This window comes from Austrofundulus limnaeus, unplaced genomic scaffold (genome assembly GCF_001266775.1).
Source record: "Austrofundulus limnaeus strain Quisiro unplaced genomic scaffold, Austrofundulus_limnaeus-1.0 Scaffold4, whole genome shotgun sequence".
NCBI classification, from domain to species: Eukaryota; Metazoa; Chordata; class Actinopteri; order Cyprinodontiformes; family Rivulidae; genus Austrofundulus; species Austrofundulus limnaeus.
In genome coordinates, this window is record NW_013952406.1 from 2,965,877 (window position 1) to 2,980,192 (window position 14,316).

The 14,316-nt window shown below is 40.4% G+C and overlaps 2 protein-coding genes across 3 annotated transcripts in view; one reads left to right on the forward strand and one right to left on the reverse strand.

Annotated features, from left to right (window-relative positions):
* plekhh3 (pleckstrin homology, MyTH4 and FERM domain containing H3) overlaps positions 1-6,855 on the forward strand; it is a 38,530-nt gene extending 31,675 nt beyond the window's left edge. For both annotated transcript variants that reach the window (XM_014023395.1, XM_014023403.1), the window contains 3 exons: positions 373-861; positions 939-1,130; positions 3,892-6,855. In XM_014023395.1, coding sequence (XP_013878849.1) covers positions 373-861; positions 939-1,130; positions 3,892-4,062 — 852 coding nt within the window. In that variant the 3' untranslated portion in view covers positions 4,063-6,855. The remainder of the gene's footprint in view (positions 1-372; positions 862-938; positions 1,131-3,891) is intronic.
* An 852-nt stretch (positions 6,856-7,707) lies between these two features.
* The window catches only part of tubg1 (tubulin, gamma 1), a 10,224-nt gene continuing 3,615 nt past the window's right edge, over positions 7,708-14,316 (reverse strand). The window contains exons 5-11 of the mRNA XM_014023423.1: positions 13,019-13,098; positions 12,821-12,947; positions 12,044-12,130; positions 9,930-10,079; positions 9,684-9,836; positions 9,125-9,286; positions 7,708-8,755 (exon numbers count right to left, since the gene is read on the reverse strand). Coding sequence (XP_013878877.1) covers positions 8,558-8,755; positions 9,125-9,286; positions 9,684-9,836; positions 9,930-10,079; positions 12,044-12,130; positions 12,821-12,947; positions 13,019-13,098 — 957 coding nt within the window. The 3' untranslated portion in view covers positions 7,708-8,557. The remainder of the gene's footprint in view (positions 8,756-9,124; positions 9,287-9,683; positions 9,837-9,929; positions 10,080-12,043; positions 12,131-12,820; positions 12,948-13,018; positions 13,099-14,316) is intronic.

Genomic DNA, 14,316 nt, shown 5'->3' on the forward strand with positions numbered 1-14,316 from the left:
CTAAAACTAAACATTAAAAATGCAATAATAACTAATAAAAACTAGCAAATCCACTGCAAAAACTAATTAAAATTTAAACTAACTGAATTAAAAGAAAAAAAGTCACAATGAAATAAAACTAAACTATAAAGAAAAATCCTAAAGTATTATAACCTTGCCGAGTACAATAAGTGTGACTAAGAGCGTTGGCTGAGGCTCAGCAGAGCCAAGAGGCAGCCAGGACTGGCTTCGTTCAAAACACTTTCCTGAAGATTCTTTTAAAAGATTTATGAGACAGAATCAAACAGGGCGGGGGCAGAGTGGATTGATAGCAGGCCCGAGGTTATTACCAGCAAACACTACTTATTACTTTCGTCTGTTTTGCTGCTGCAGTGCCATGAGATGGTGGTGCGTGGTCAGCTGCCAGCCTGTGAGGAGGACCTGCAGGCTCTGGCTGCCCTGAGGCTTCAGTCACTGATGGGAGACTTCAGCACTCACGCCCCCTGCCCACCCCTGGACGAGCTGGTCCCGGGTCACATGCTTGAAACCAGAGTCCTGTTGTCTCTCTCGGCCCCCCAGGCGGTGCCACCGTGTCAGGTGGCGGCTCAGGGCTGTCCCGCGACGCAGCGCTTCCCTACCAGCCTCCTGTCCGGGACCCTGTGGAGCCACATGGCTGCAGCCGCGCACAAACAGAAGGTGGAGCACGACAAGCTGCTGCGGAGTCGGCTGAAGGAGGAGTCGGCGGCTGTCATGGCTTCCATCTTGGAGCGGTGGAGGGATCTGGCTGGTTACAGCCGCAGGGACAGTATGGCTGCCTACCTCACAATTGCACGCCAGTGGTCAGGCTTTGGATGCACTCTTTATGAAGTGGACTTTTATATTGTAAGTTTTGTGAGCTGACCTTTCACCATTGCTCCTGTGGACTTCTCTGACGTTTGATTGCCTCTATCTGCCTGCAGAGCTCAACAGGGAATTTTTCACAGAAGCTGTGGCTGGGTGTAGCTGCTACGTCCGTGTCTCTGTACAAGCAGGGAGAATCAGAAGCGCTGGAGTCTTTCCCTTATGGACAGATCTGCTCTTACGGCGTGTCTGACAGCAATACCTTCAGGATCACAGCAGGGGACCGGGATCTGATATTTGAAACCACCAAGGTAAATATGGCTTAGATGCTGGATTTGCAGAAAACAAAAGTATGTTGAAGCTTTTTTTTCCTCTTCACTGTGCTCAGAAATAACCTTTCACCAAAGCTAGAATAGGGTCAAGAAGTCACATTATCCAGCTGTGTTCCGCAGCATAAAAGACGCACAGTGTCTGCTCATGATAACCGCCCCTTCCTTCCAGTTCTTCGACCGACCTTAAAAACACTCATTAATTTGGTCTGCACAAACAACACACAACCTGTCTCTTCTCTCCAACCAGTGCTAACCACCACCAGTTTAACTTCCTGGGATTAAATGGCATGTGGGTACGTTTTATTGCTGTGGTTAGATTAAAATATTAGGCTAAACATTTCTCAGAAACATGGATGTTCTTCCAGACAGACACCCTCCCCCACCCCCCCACGCTCTCTTGAGAACAAATCTTGCCTTTCACTGAACTGATTTCCTTGCATCTTCCCACACGGAACAAAAAATCCCTCTGTGATCTCTCATGAGGCACAAAAGTGGCTTTTATTTATTTATTGGACTCACAGGCGAACTGGAGTTCAGCTCAGAAAGACTTTTATGAACTTTAGCTCCGGCATTAATAGGAAGGACTCTCAGCCGCCGGGCATGGGAAAAGAAAGCTGATTTGATTATCGTTAGCCTCGGATTTAAGGATGAAACAATATTAGTTGCTGGATGAAGCATTAATGTTAAATATTAAAAGCAGGTGACTGTTTTACTCAGGACTGTCTCAGTTAGAGAAGCATGAGCAGAAAAAAAAAGACATTTGTCATTGTGGTTTAGAGAGGAGCCGTGCTAAATCCTCAAAAACATGTTTCATATTTTATTTCTGCAAAGGCTGCTAGACAAATTAAAGTCTAAGAAGTTTCTTAAGGAAAGCATATCTCCTGCCACTTTTAAATGTTGGAGTTATAAACCAGAATCACACTATGATCAGAAGAGAACAAACTGTATTCACATACACAAGCAAAAACATTATCACCAGGGGCGGAGCTAGACTTTTTTTGCAAGGGGTGGCTCAGGTGTTTTTTTTATGTGGGCACATACAAATAAAGAAAAGCACTGTASATTTGGAAATTGGGGGACGACCTGTATAGATAAAGGTCAAATTAAAGGAGCAATGTCATGTGAAATCAACTTTTTTTGAGTTGTGTATCATGTTATAATGTTATCTTCTCATCAAAAACATGCCCAGAGTCTTTCTTTGACTCATTCATGCATGTTTGAGAAATCCTGTAGTGTCCTGAGGCAGCCAGGCAGGGGAGCAAAAACAGTCGGTTGGGACTAGAACCGCCTTTTGGGGGTCAGCTCCTCCTCTGGGCTGTGTCTCCAAGCTGAGCTTCCTCATCACAGAGCACACACACACACCCAGCCCCATGCTAAAATGGGCGGGACAGTAGCGGAAGGAGGTTCTTAAAGAGACGGAGGCTAATTTCAAGGCGTTTAGAAACAGATATAATGAGAAGTCACGTTTATTTTCTATTTAAACATATAAACATTTTAATAACAACTGAAGGTGACATAGTTACTTTTATTATGGTATAGAATTTAAATATATGCCTGAAAAATACATAATATTGCCCCTTTTAAATAAAAAAAATAAAATGAAATTCAAGTTGGCCACCATGGTTAATTTTAAAAAAGCTTTAATTTTACTGTTATAAGAAATCTTGAGCTGAAAGTTTGTGATCGGAGCTAAGAATGATAAAAAGTACGCTGATAGCTAGTCACTAGGGGTGCAACAATACATGTACCCGTATCGAACAGTGCTTTAGGTTCAGTACACATTTATATTGAACAATACAGATTTTTAAAATTTACTTTATCAACTTGTCTTCTGAAGATGCTCTGTGTTGAAGAATCAGTGGATCTGTGTTCGACTACTCCACCTAGGCTGCATTGTTGAGCGCAGATCCACTGAGAAACTTGCTGTTTCAGCAACATTTAATTTAAAAACTGTACTTTTGAGGTTAAACAAATGTTCATAATTAATTTAAATAAATTACAAGTTAAAAGGGGCATGCAAATTTCTCTTTTTTGTATCAAAAAAATATCGAACCGTGACACTAAAGTATCGAACCAAACCAAATCGTGAATTTTCTGTATTGTTGCACCCCTACTAGTCACAACTTATTATTTAGCCATTTTTAGACATACACAGCTGAAGACTAGTGTAGAAGTAGCCACAAATAATCTTAACCAGATTCCAAATGCTAATCAACAGTTCAATATGGCCACCACAGCTAACTTTAAAAGGCTATAATTCAGCCATTTTAAGACTTATTCTTAAGAAACTTGTTGTGGACTAGCTAAGAATGATCACACACTGATTGCTGATGCTAATCCCTAATTAAGCTAACCACTAATGCTAGTTTTACAAAGGGCTATAATTCAGCCATTTTTGAACAATCACGACTGAAAATGTATTTATTACACTAGTATCAGAGAACAATCTTTAACAAAATCTAAATACAAATACAAAATTCAAGATCCGCACCCACTTGCTAATTATTTGAGGGTGGCACTTTGGATGGCCAATCAGGTGCCCTGCCACCCCTCTGGCTCCGCCCCTGATTATCACTGCTTTGCCTTCAGTGGTGGGCAATAAATACTTCTGCTTTGTTGTTWAACATCATGCTTTCTCTGCTTGTGGGGGTTCTAGATGACATCATCTGTGACAGTGCAGACAGACACTGAGTCTGCCACCAATTTGACCTCTCGCTCTCTCTCTGTCTCTCCAACGCAGCTGACTGAGATCATGCAGCTCATGAATGCYTATTTCAGCGCCATCCATCACCAGCGAGAAAAAGGGGAGGAACCAGACATCACCATCACAGAAAGCACGGAGTTTGGGTTCTGTCACCTGGCCTCGACACCAACGCCCACACTTCTGGAGCTGCCCTCTCACCCTGTCTGAGAAGAACTTGTGTCAAGATAACACCCTCCCACCCTCCCCTCCACCAGTCCTCAGGATCCCTGTGCCTCTTCCACTGGGAATAGCACAGCCGTCAAAACAAAGAAAGGGCTGTTTTCCCTCCTCGTCCATTGAAAATAAACCTTTGCTGAGCTTTCTAGATGAAAGGCTACGACGGCGTATTAGGGCRACTCAGAAGAAGAAAAAAAAAGAGTAGCGTTTCTTTTTTAAGTTTTGATTTTAAAATGTAAATGTTGAGATTCTAATGTTGGAAATCAATAAAACGGCTGATTTAATTGACAGAAGAAAGTTGCAATGTTGAAGGACTTAAYTCAAAGGGAGTGAATCTTGCTGTACTCCTAATCTGGATTGTAATTGTTTCATTTGTTTTTAGGTCATTACTCTTGAATCTGATGGTTATAGGTGTATTTTACTCTGCTAACTACAAAATAGCATGCATTTTATATTAATCCAATGTGCAGTTTATTACTCAGAATTTGTTTCCTTCACAATAAGAGCCTCAAACACATWCATCGGGTACTGACTTTTAAATACTCAAAATCTTTGGTGACATAGGCTGCAGTGTCAGTTTCACTGAAAATAAAAGTGTCAAATATTTCAAGAGAGATTTTTAGGTTAGCACTCAGCCTCTTATTGTGAAGGACAAAACCAAGGTCTGTGAGGTTTTTCTGCAGCATGAGTGATTAAATTTACTTCAGCATGGTACAGTTGAAATATTCCATGTTATTTTGAAGATAATCAATTAAAAGTGCACCCATAACACTCACACATAAAAGTAAATTCCCCCCAGTACATCCTCACTGCAATGGTGTTGCAACAACTTAACTCTTCTGTGAGGGGCATCACTGAAACAAAAACAGTTGGGCTCAGGAGCAGTGCAGAAAGACAACTTAATTTTTTCAACATTGCAACGTTTTCCGTCAATAAATTTGACACTTTTTTTCTGTCAAAAATATTTACTCTCAACGCTTACAATTTCAATCTCAAAAATAAAAAAAGAACCAAACGTCTGAGGGAACCTAATACTCCATTGTATGAAAGACTCAGCCATAAAATGACTAAAGAGGAGTTGGGGAGGGTAAGACAAGGGGCTCGGCTTTTGAGCACAAAATCACCCAGAAACCAACCTCGCTCTGCCTTCTTCGACAAGATGTTGACACGAGTCGTGTCGCATCAAAAAACTCMAGACTTGCAGTAACCATAAGCTGTGGTGCTCCCATCAGAAAGCTCTAGCTTCGAGTGAAAACACTACCCTTTAACCTCCTCTGTATCTCCTGGGGTGTGCCATATTGGATTTGCCTTCCCATGAAGGCGGTCATCCTTCACGCACTGCTGGAAGAGTGTTGAGAACACTCAGTTATACACTCATCAACCCGCCTGGTTTTTGCTGATCTGTTTCTCAGCCACGCACACACACACTCTGATGCTTTTTCTCACGTGCCCCTATGCTGACCCGTTCATCAGAAAGTCCGTTTTCACAAGGTCCCGGATGGGCTTGCATTACCTGGAACTGTTGATGCATTGAGCCATTTGAACTTGGAACTGGAAGCAGATGTTGAGCTCCGTTGTAGTCGAGTCACTTTGGCTGCCTTCGRTTTGTAGACCTCCATTCTAACGGGTTAACTGTTTCAGTTTGATCACAAAAACAAAACATTTCTCTGATGTCACATTCAGGACTGTGTTTCAGAGAAATCAAAGGATTTAGGAGCTGTTTTTTTTTCCCACCACGTTGCCACCAAATGCTCTGATTTCTCCTTTGTCGTGCTGCTTGTCCTGGCTGTAGCCCTGGACATGAAACTTGGATAACACTTGACTGGCTAACTTTGCTTGAGTCACTTAACTATCCCAATTCAGCTTTGTTATGCTGAAGATAACAGGTGCTTCTTTGTTTATTTTTATAATGTATATATAATAGAAAGAATGCCACAAAGCTTAATAACTTCGATAAATTAAAAAGTGACTGGTGTATTCCCCATGCAGAGCGCCATCTGTCCCCTGCCATTTAGTCAAACAGTTTTCTAATCTGGCCATGGTTATTTTTTTGTATTTATGCAGACTTCACCCCTTTTTTTAAGTGTACTTTCGGTCTTAAATGTAGGCTTTTTCTGATATTAGGTTTGCTTTAACTGACCGGGCCATAGATGGTTTTGACTCTGCTCTCTAAAGCACCTTGTGTGTTAACTCTGTGTAGCTCTTTTTCTGTTCAAKATTTGAATACTTGTGTGAAGCCAAAGTATTGCCTGGTCATGAGTTTGAGCATGGACCAAAGATAAAAAAAAAATCATATTTTAGATGATATTTTTCARGAATGCAGACAGAATACCTATATYCATACTCAAATAGGTAGAGTTTGATTCATTTCCAATAGTTTGATGTACGACTTGTTTTTTTTTTTTGTAGGTATGTTTTGTACAAATAGCACTACAGTTCTGTCTACTACACAACCCCTTAAAATAACCTAAAAAACTTTAGTTTCTTCACCGTAAAATGCCTTGACAAGTCATTACCCTGTCCCTGYCTCAGAAGCAAGTCTTTAGCTTTTTTTTTCCACTGCAGCTGCAGGCAGCTCCAAGCTACATGAAAAAAGGAAAGAAGAAAAAAAATTGCAGATGTCTTTGCTTAGTATTAAGCTTGTTTGTATGCTGCATGGTACCTTTTTAATGTAATATGTAATGTAATATATTCAATTGCACTATTATTTTTAACTAACCTGGGAGTGCAATAAAAACTATAAATACTGTTGTTGTAATTATTAATAAAAAAATACCTGTTTTACCATGCTGTCATTGGTTCTTTTGTTCAGCTAATCACTAATACTTAACAAAATGTCATTGAGGCCAAAGATGGGCAATGGTGTTATTGCTTGTCTGTGCACAGCTGTTAGTAAAATATCTCATGAACCACTGGTTTAATTTATAGAAACTTTCAGAAAGTAACCACTGGATGCACAGCTACAACYCAATAAATTCAAGCCAATTCAAGATGGCTGCCACATGTAATCAACATTACATTTAAGACGGTAAATGCTAGTTTGTTGAAAAAAATATATATATATACACACACACACACAAAAGGCTGTAATATTGCTATATTCTTGCTTTTTTTAATTTCCTCTGACTTGAGTTTTTTATTGTAGTTTATAGATTTTCTTTTTATATTAATGAATGAATTAAACAGCTAGAACTCAGTTAATTGCAGATATTGAGCTAAAATTCATTGTAGCACCTGAGAATCACGCTCATTATGAATGTGGAATCCTGTAACAATACATGGAAATGTGCAAAACTTTTACTTTTGTGGTTTAATCAAAACAGGTTCAGTTCATTTTCCCAACATATAATCTTTGTCGTAAACTCTGGCTAGAGAGGCTGTGGGTGATGTCGAGCCTTTAATATAAGCAATTTAGATTTGTGAAGCAGTTTTGAGTCCACTGGTTTTAATTAGAAAACCTTGATAAAGTTTGCAGTCTGGGACCAATAGACCAGGTAAGACTCTGAATAGTCGTTTCTTTATGTTCCCTGCAGGTAATGAACCTTAATGTAATTAAACAGGCTTGTGGGACACCAGCTCCATGAGTGTTTTTTAAAGAAAAACTGTGTCTTCGGATCAAAAGACAGAATACAGTAATTAATAAAAAAAAAAGAACAAGTTTATTTTTCTTACAGGTCCAACAAGCAAAGCAACAGGAGATAGTATATTCTCTTTAAACACTACAGAGGATGCCAGTGAGCCAACTATTCTTTAAAGTATACAGTATTTACACACAGTAAGTGTCAGTTTTAACATTGAACACTGTTATTTTAACCAACAAATGCTTCCAAACAGTTTAAATGTCATATTTAACACCAGCCTAACTTCAAACTAACATTCTCGCTTGTCATAAACAGTGACAACATAAGCAGAGTATCAGCAGCAAACAGATGGTACAATGCACAATGTGAGAAATGTGAGGTATGGTAGAAATCTACATTAACCATAAAGCTATGCATTCTGTCTTTCCTACATTCTGTAGGGATGTTCCTGTAAACCCAGGTCACAAAACTAGACTGTACTCTGTATAAAAAAATAGAGCAGAAGGCAACAAGTTAAACATTGCTGGGAAAAAAGTGAATCTATGAGAGGTGTGGAACAGGAAAACTAGGGATTGTGTCAAAAACAAGTTTTGTTTCATATATTAGTACTTTTAATGAAATATTTATACAAATGATTATTTATAAACCAAGTAGGGATTAGATTTTTTTTTAGGAAAAGACTTTGGTTAATTTGAAAGTCAGTATTAACATCAATCCCCGTTTTTAAATTGCTTTTGTTTCCCTTTTAAAGAGCCAGCACCTTTATCACATACCAATAAATAATTGTCAAAACAAGCAGCTACACTCTTAACAACTGAGACACGACTGTAGGATAAACGTCGAGAGCTAATGTGGGATAAATTAGCGTGAATCCTGAGTGAACTGTAGCAGAATCCAAAGTCTGTTCACTGCTCCTGCGTGCCCCAGGAAATGTAATCGGGCCGTGTTGCGGCGGTGTACTCGTCCACCAGCTGCTGGACAACTTCACGAGAGTTGTCCAGCTCATCAAAGTTGTCCTTGAACATATCCTCTTTACGGAACTGCTCCAGGAAGGCCTCGCGCTTTCGCAGTTTGTCGTACTGCCGGCACGTCCGCTCAAACAGCTGGGGCAGCAACAGAAAGAGAGAGAGACCAAAATGTCATTTAAATCACTTGAACAGAGGAAATTTCATGTTCCTGCTGGGAATGCCTTAACATCACAACTCTTTTTGTTTCATTTCTTCACCTCTGCTTTATGGGAAATAAAAACTAAATCTGGAATGGCACTAAACTGATTTAAATTTCCTCTTAAATTCAGGTCCTGAAACTGTAACAGTCTTACCACCTGGAGGGGATTTCTTGAATTTCTTATCCACTTTTAATTTCCCATCTTACATTTTAAACGAAGTGAAAAAAAAACCCACAAACTTTGAAATGTCTGATGTCTTCACCCTGTGGGAGAATAAGCTAAAACAGTTTTAAGGAGCTCTTACGGAGGAGATGCTTGTGTGGTTGGCCATCATCAGGCCGCTGACTCTGTGAGCAGACGCCAGGTACGGGGACCTCCTGGATAAAGCCACCTGGATGCTGGCAGGACCCCAGGGGATGAAGTTGGCAAGTTTGCGCTCCCGGATCCTTTGAAGGCTTTTATGCACCTACAGAGTCCAAACAAGTTTAAAAACATCAAGGTGATCAAAAAGAACAAATAAGTAGGTCCTCTGGATGGGTTCTTCTTTAGTGAAARGTTTCGTCTCTCGTCCAAGAGACTTCTTCAGTCTAATGAGTTTGACCTTCGATGGCCCTCTTTTGCATGTGACCAACCTGTTTGTCCATGTGGAGGCAGTGCTTATAAGGCTGAGTTCACCTGAAACTCACCAGACTGAAGAAGTCTCTTGGACGAGAGATGAAACGTTTCACTAAAGAAGAACCCATCCAGAAGACCTACTTATTTTTTCTTTTTGATTTTTTTTCTACCTGGATTACTGAGATGTATCAGGACATGTCAAGATTATGTTTTGGAACTGATCTAACTCAATAACTCAAACGGTGTACCTGCGTGGGGTCAACCTCTCCCTGGATGATGTTCAGGATGGCGATGTAGCAGTGGCTGGGCTGCCGTTCTCTTCCTGTGGACACCATCACGTTCTTAGGCTGCAGAAGCCTCCTCATCACATCCAGCACCGTGGTCTTCCTCACACTAGCAACCTGAGAAGCAGTTGGGTTATGACTCTCCATCTCAAAAACGATGAAACATTTAATAATGCGAGTTTTAGGAGCTAAAAAAAAAAACCCACTCACCGACTGGTCAGTGGTGAGTGGGGTGTATCCAGTCATGAGGAAGTGGAGACGAGGGGTGGGGATGAGAGAAGCAATCAGACCGATCAGGTCGTTGTTCATATAGCCCGGGTAACGCAGGGTGGTCGTGCTCGCAGACATGATGGTGGAAACCTAGATGTGTGAAATTTCAAACAATCAGGTGTTYTTAAGGCTACAGTCAGGCTGTAGTGTACTGCTATTTTCTAATTATTTATTTAAAAGGGGACAATGCAGTTCAATAAAAACATAACTCATAGGCTGAAAAAGACAGAATTAGCCAAAAGGCTATTTTTCATCTGTAGTCCCCTGGCCATGATGTTATCTTTTTTTAATTTATTAATTTATTTCATTCATAAAGAAAAACAAAAGGCCATTAAAAAAACTAAGTAAATCAATTACTGAATGAAAATGGGGCAAAAAACTTCTTATAATGCCTGCCCCCTATAAAAAAAAACAACTTCAACCAAACAAAAACTTGAACAATCCCCATATTCAAAAACAAAACAAAGAGATAGAACTCAACATGAACCGTCGTTGATGTCCCCCATCCATTCAGTAGTGACCTACTGTTAGCAGTTTTGTTGGAAACATCACAGGCCTTTATAATTTAAATAATCTCATAAGGTGAACAGACGGACTGATGGGGGGCTATAGGGATCTGCTACACAAACGWGTTGAGAAGGTCTCCCTTATGATTTACACAAAATTTGGTTCAGATAAGATCATGTATGTGTGYTTTAGAGCCAAATGTATGTCAACGGCGTGATGTCTAATTAGGRCACGCCCTCCATAAATGTGCAARAGGTTGCTTTCAGGCCCAGGCAGCCCTTGAAAAAGAGATCCGGGATCTCAATTGCTGGGTTAAATAACGGTAAATAAATAAATAAAAAATTGGACTGCGTTCCTGTAGTTGGGAGGATTATGATTGACCATAGTGAAATGGGGGCAGATTGGCTGGAATATGTGGAATTTATAGCCAAATGTATGTCAACGGCGTGAAGTCTAATTAGGCCACGCCCCCAAAATTGGGTTGCATTCGTGTAGTGGGGTGGATTAGGATCGACCATAAAAATTGGGTGCAGATTGGCTGGAATATGTGGAATTTAGATGTATGTCAACGGTGTAACGGATTTTGTAAAAGGTAGCTTCTTGTTGTCAGGGGGCGGGGCTTTGATAATGACCACATGGTATGGTCAGGCATGCAGCATGGATGACTCATACCAAGTTTTGTGCATTTTAGACTTTCTGTGAGAAAGTTACAGCTTTCTCAGATTGTAACGGACTCTGCATTTCTAAGTCCCCCGCCTCGGCGATGGGGGACAACAAAAACAAAATAACATAATGAATCTTATATCATTACTAAACACAATAATCTCACTTTCCAAATTAATTTAACTTGGTAATCTTTTTTAAACATATAAACTGTTGTAAGACTATTCCACAAACCTAAAAAGCAAAGTTTAAAAAGCAGAGTAGAGTTGCAGTCATCCAGGATGTGCCAACCCTAACAAACTTAATTTAAAAAACTAGATTTATTTTTGACTCTTGCAGGCATTTTGCTTCTCATTCAAGGAGCTTTCTCAGRTTAAAAACCAAAACATGTGAAGTTTRAAGTTTAAGCAACAAGCTTAAAAACGCTGTACCTTTCAATTTGGAATAGATAAAGTTCCTTGAATGAGAAGGGGACATATATCCAAGAATTAAAAAATAAACAAGTACAGCTGCCTTTTGACAGTTTCTTAGAACAGTCGAGTTTATTTGGAGGGGAAAAAAAAAGGGGGGGGGGACTGAACAAATAAATGTGAGATCATTTATCTCCAAATCCTAAAACGGGTTTGTTCAAAACATACTAGTCAAACAAGTTATAATACCACTTGGAAAGTGCAGCCATGTGCAAATCTTTTCTAGGAAAGCTGCAATCCGGTCTGATTTTCAAATAACCCACTACACAAGTTTGTGAGGTTTTTTTTTTTAGCGAGTGCCAGGTGAACATTTGCTTCTTGTTCAGAAACAGTCAGGTACGATGCAGAACAAATCTCTAATTAAAACCAGTGAATCCCCCACCCCCCCAAAAAAAGCCAGTTATGATCACTCACCAGCTGATTAATCTGGGAGAACGAGGGATTCTGGATATGCAACCTGTCTGTGGCGATACGATTCAGAGCCGTGTTATCAAGCACCACCTAATGAAAAACACAGAGTGGATATATTAGACAAATGACGATTAAAAATAAATAAATAAATAAATTCACTGTCCGTACAATAATATGCTGTCAAGGAACATCTTAAGAAGTCTCACAGTGTGCTGTTGTTAGAACAGGCCATAAATGACGCAGTGTATAGTTGCAACAGGGAGACCGATTCTTAGAGTAGATTTTATTAGCTCTCAAGCTAATTCAATCAACATGAGGACCTTATGCAAGACCCTGGAGGAAGTAGGTATTAAAGAGGAAACGCCATTAGACTGCCAGTGTGTCTCTGGCTAATACAATCACATATTTAAGAGAGAAACTCAATAAGCTGGATTTCCTGGGCCTTAGTGCTGCCACTGCAATTTGTGTCTTTATTAGTTTGCCACACAAGCAATGGAAAAGCCTGAAAAGTGTATTTTCTACCAGCAAACTATAAAGGAAAACCAGCTGTGGTACTTCAAGTAGTAGATATTTACAGAACTACAAAAACAGAGGACCTTAAAGACATTAATAGTCTTTTATATCTACAGATATACTAACAAGGATTATTTTTATTCGATGTCCTTTTTTTTCTTGATAGTTTGATTGACGGCCATTTTAAGCGAGGATGTCTGTGTTTCTTGTGCACCACTTTTTATCTTGAAAGCACTGGCATTAATCAACCACTGAAGTGCTGCTCACCACACAGTCTGCATTCTGGGTGAGCCTCTTCAGCGTGAGCAGCGAGTTGTACGGCTGAACGACCACGTCGCTCATCTCGTCCTGGTTCGGGAAAACGGAGTACGTCTGCACCAGTTTCTTTGGGTACCTGTAGAGCGGGAAATACTTTGTTTACACACAGAACGGATCGCGAGCGAGCTGCGCGTCCGTTTTGCGGACCTGTCGTTCAGTTTCTCCAGCAGGTACGATCCCAGTCCTGAGCCGGTCCCCCCGGCGATTGAATGGCACAGCACGAATCCCTGCGAAGACAAAAGGGTTACTTAGAACTCAGCATGTGCCACATGTGTGTGAAGCTCACAGTAAACACTGGTGCGGAGAAGGAAAGTGTGTGGGTGAGTAAATGTCTTGCTTCCTAGGCAGTTATATAAATGGTAGCACAGCCCCACCTCACAAATGGGCCTTCTCGCTGCCCCCCTTCCTCAACGCAGCTCTGTAATACCTGCCTTCGACACTCGCCCAACTATTATCACCAGACGCGCTCCGCGCCACACCCTGCCAACATACACATGCTAACGGCAGCTCGGCCCACCTTCCTATCCAGCGCGCACGCTAAATAATAATGTGGGAACATAATGTGAAGGAGTCGCAGAAATTGCAGACCTCTGAGGGGAAATGCGAGTGTTATTTTATGAGAGGCTCGAAGCTGAATTGGAGTTCAGAAAGAAGCTAAGAATAATAGAGGCAAGGCTGGAAGCACGCTGGGTTTTAAGATGACAGACTCTGGCACAATTCGAGCATGTTGCTTTCATTAAGTGATRCGATTCTGCGCACTTCTCCCCACAACAAAGATGCAAGAGTTTGAACGCTTAAACAAACGAGTCATGTCTGAGTAAAGTCAGATAAACCATGACGCTGTTCAGACAGTCGACGGGGGACTGAGCTTCCTACACTATTCCCATTTTGAAATTTGCAGCTTTTCCAGACTCTTTTAATCTGCTGAATTTTGAGATATTTTTGACGTCAAACATTCCCTTGAATGTTTGCAGGGTTGTGGTTTTATTATGTGTGCTTCAAACAAAAAGCATAAGGTGAACAGCAGGAATTTACCAGTTAAAGTCAAGAAAAGCAGGGTTCATTTGGTAAAACTACTTACCCTTAACAATAAAAAAAGAATAATAAACTTTGTACATTTTAGAGCTTTATGCTTTAGAACTGTACACACTTTAGAGGCTATCAGTAATGAAAAATTACATAATCATTAGGGCTGTGTATTGGCAAGAATTTGGCGATACGATACATATCATAACAGAGGGGTCACGATACAATATACCCCGATATATTGCGATACTGTAAGCAAGGCAATGTTTTGCGATATATTGCGATTTTTTTGTCCAAAAATTCTATTAAATAAAAACCTCTTACTGAAAAAAAAGCTAATGTTTACACAATGCTAATGCTACCCTTACTCTCTGGCGCTCAAGAGGTAGAGGAGCCAAATGGCCGGCTCACTGCTGCCA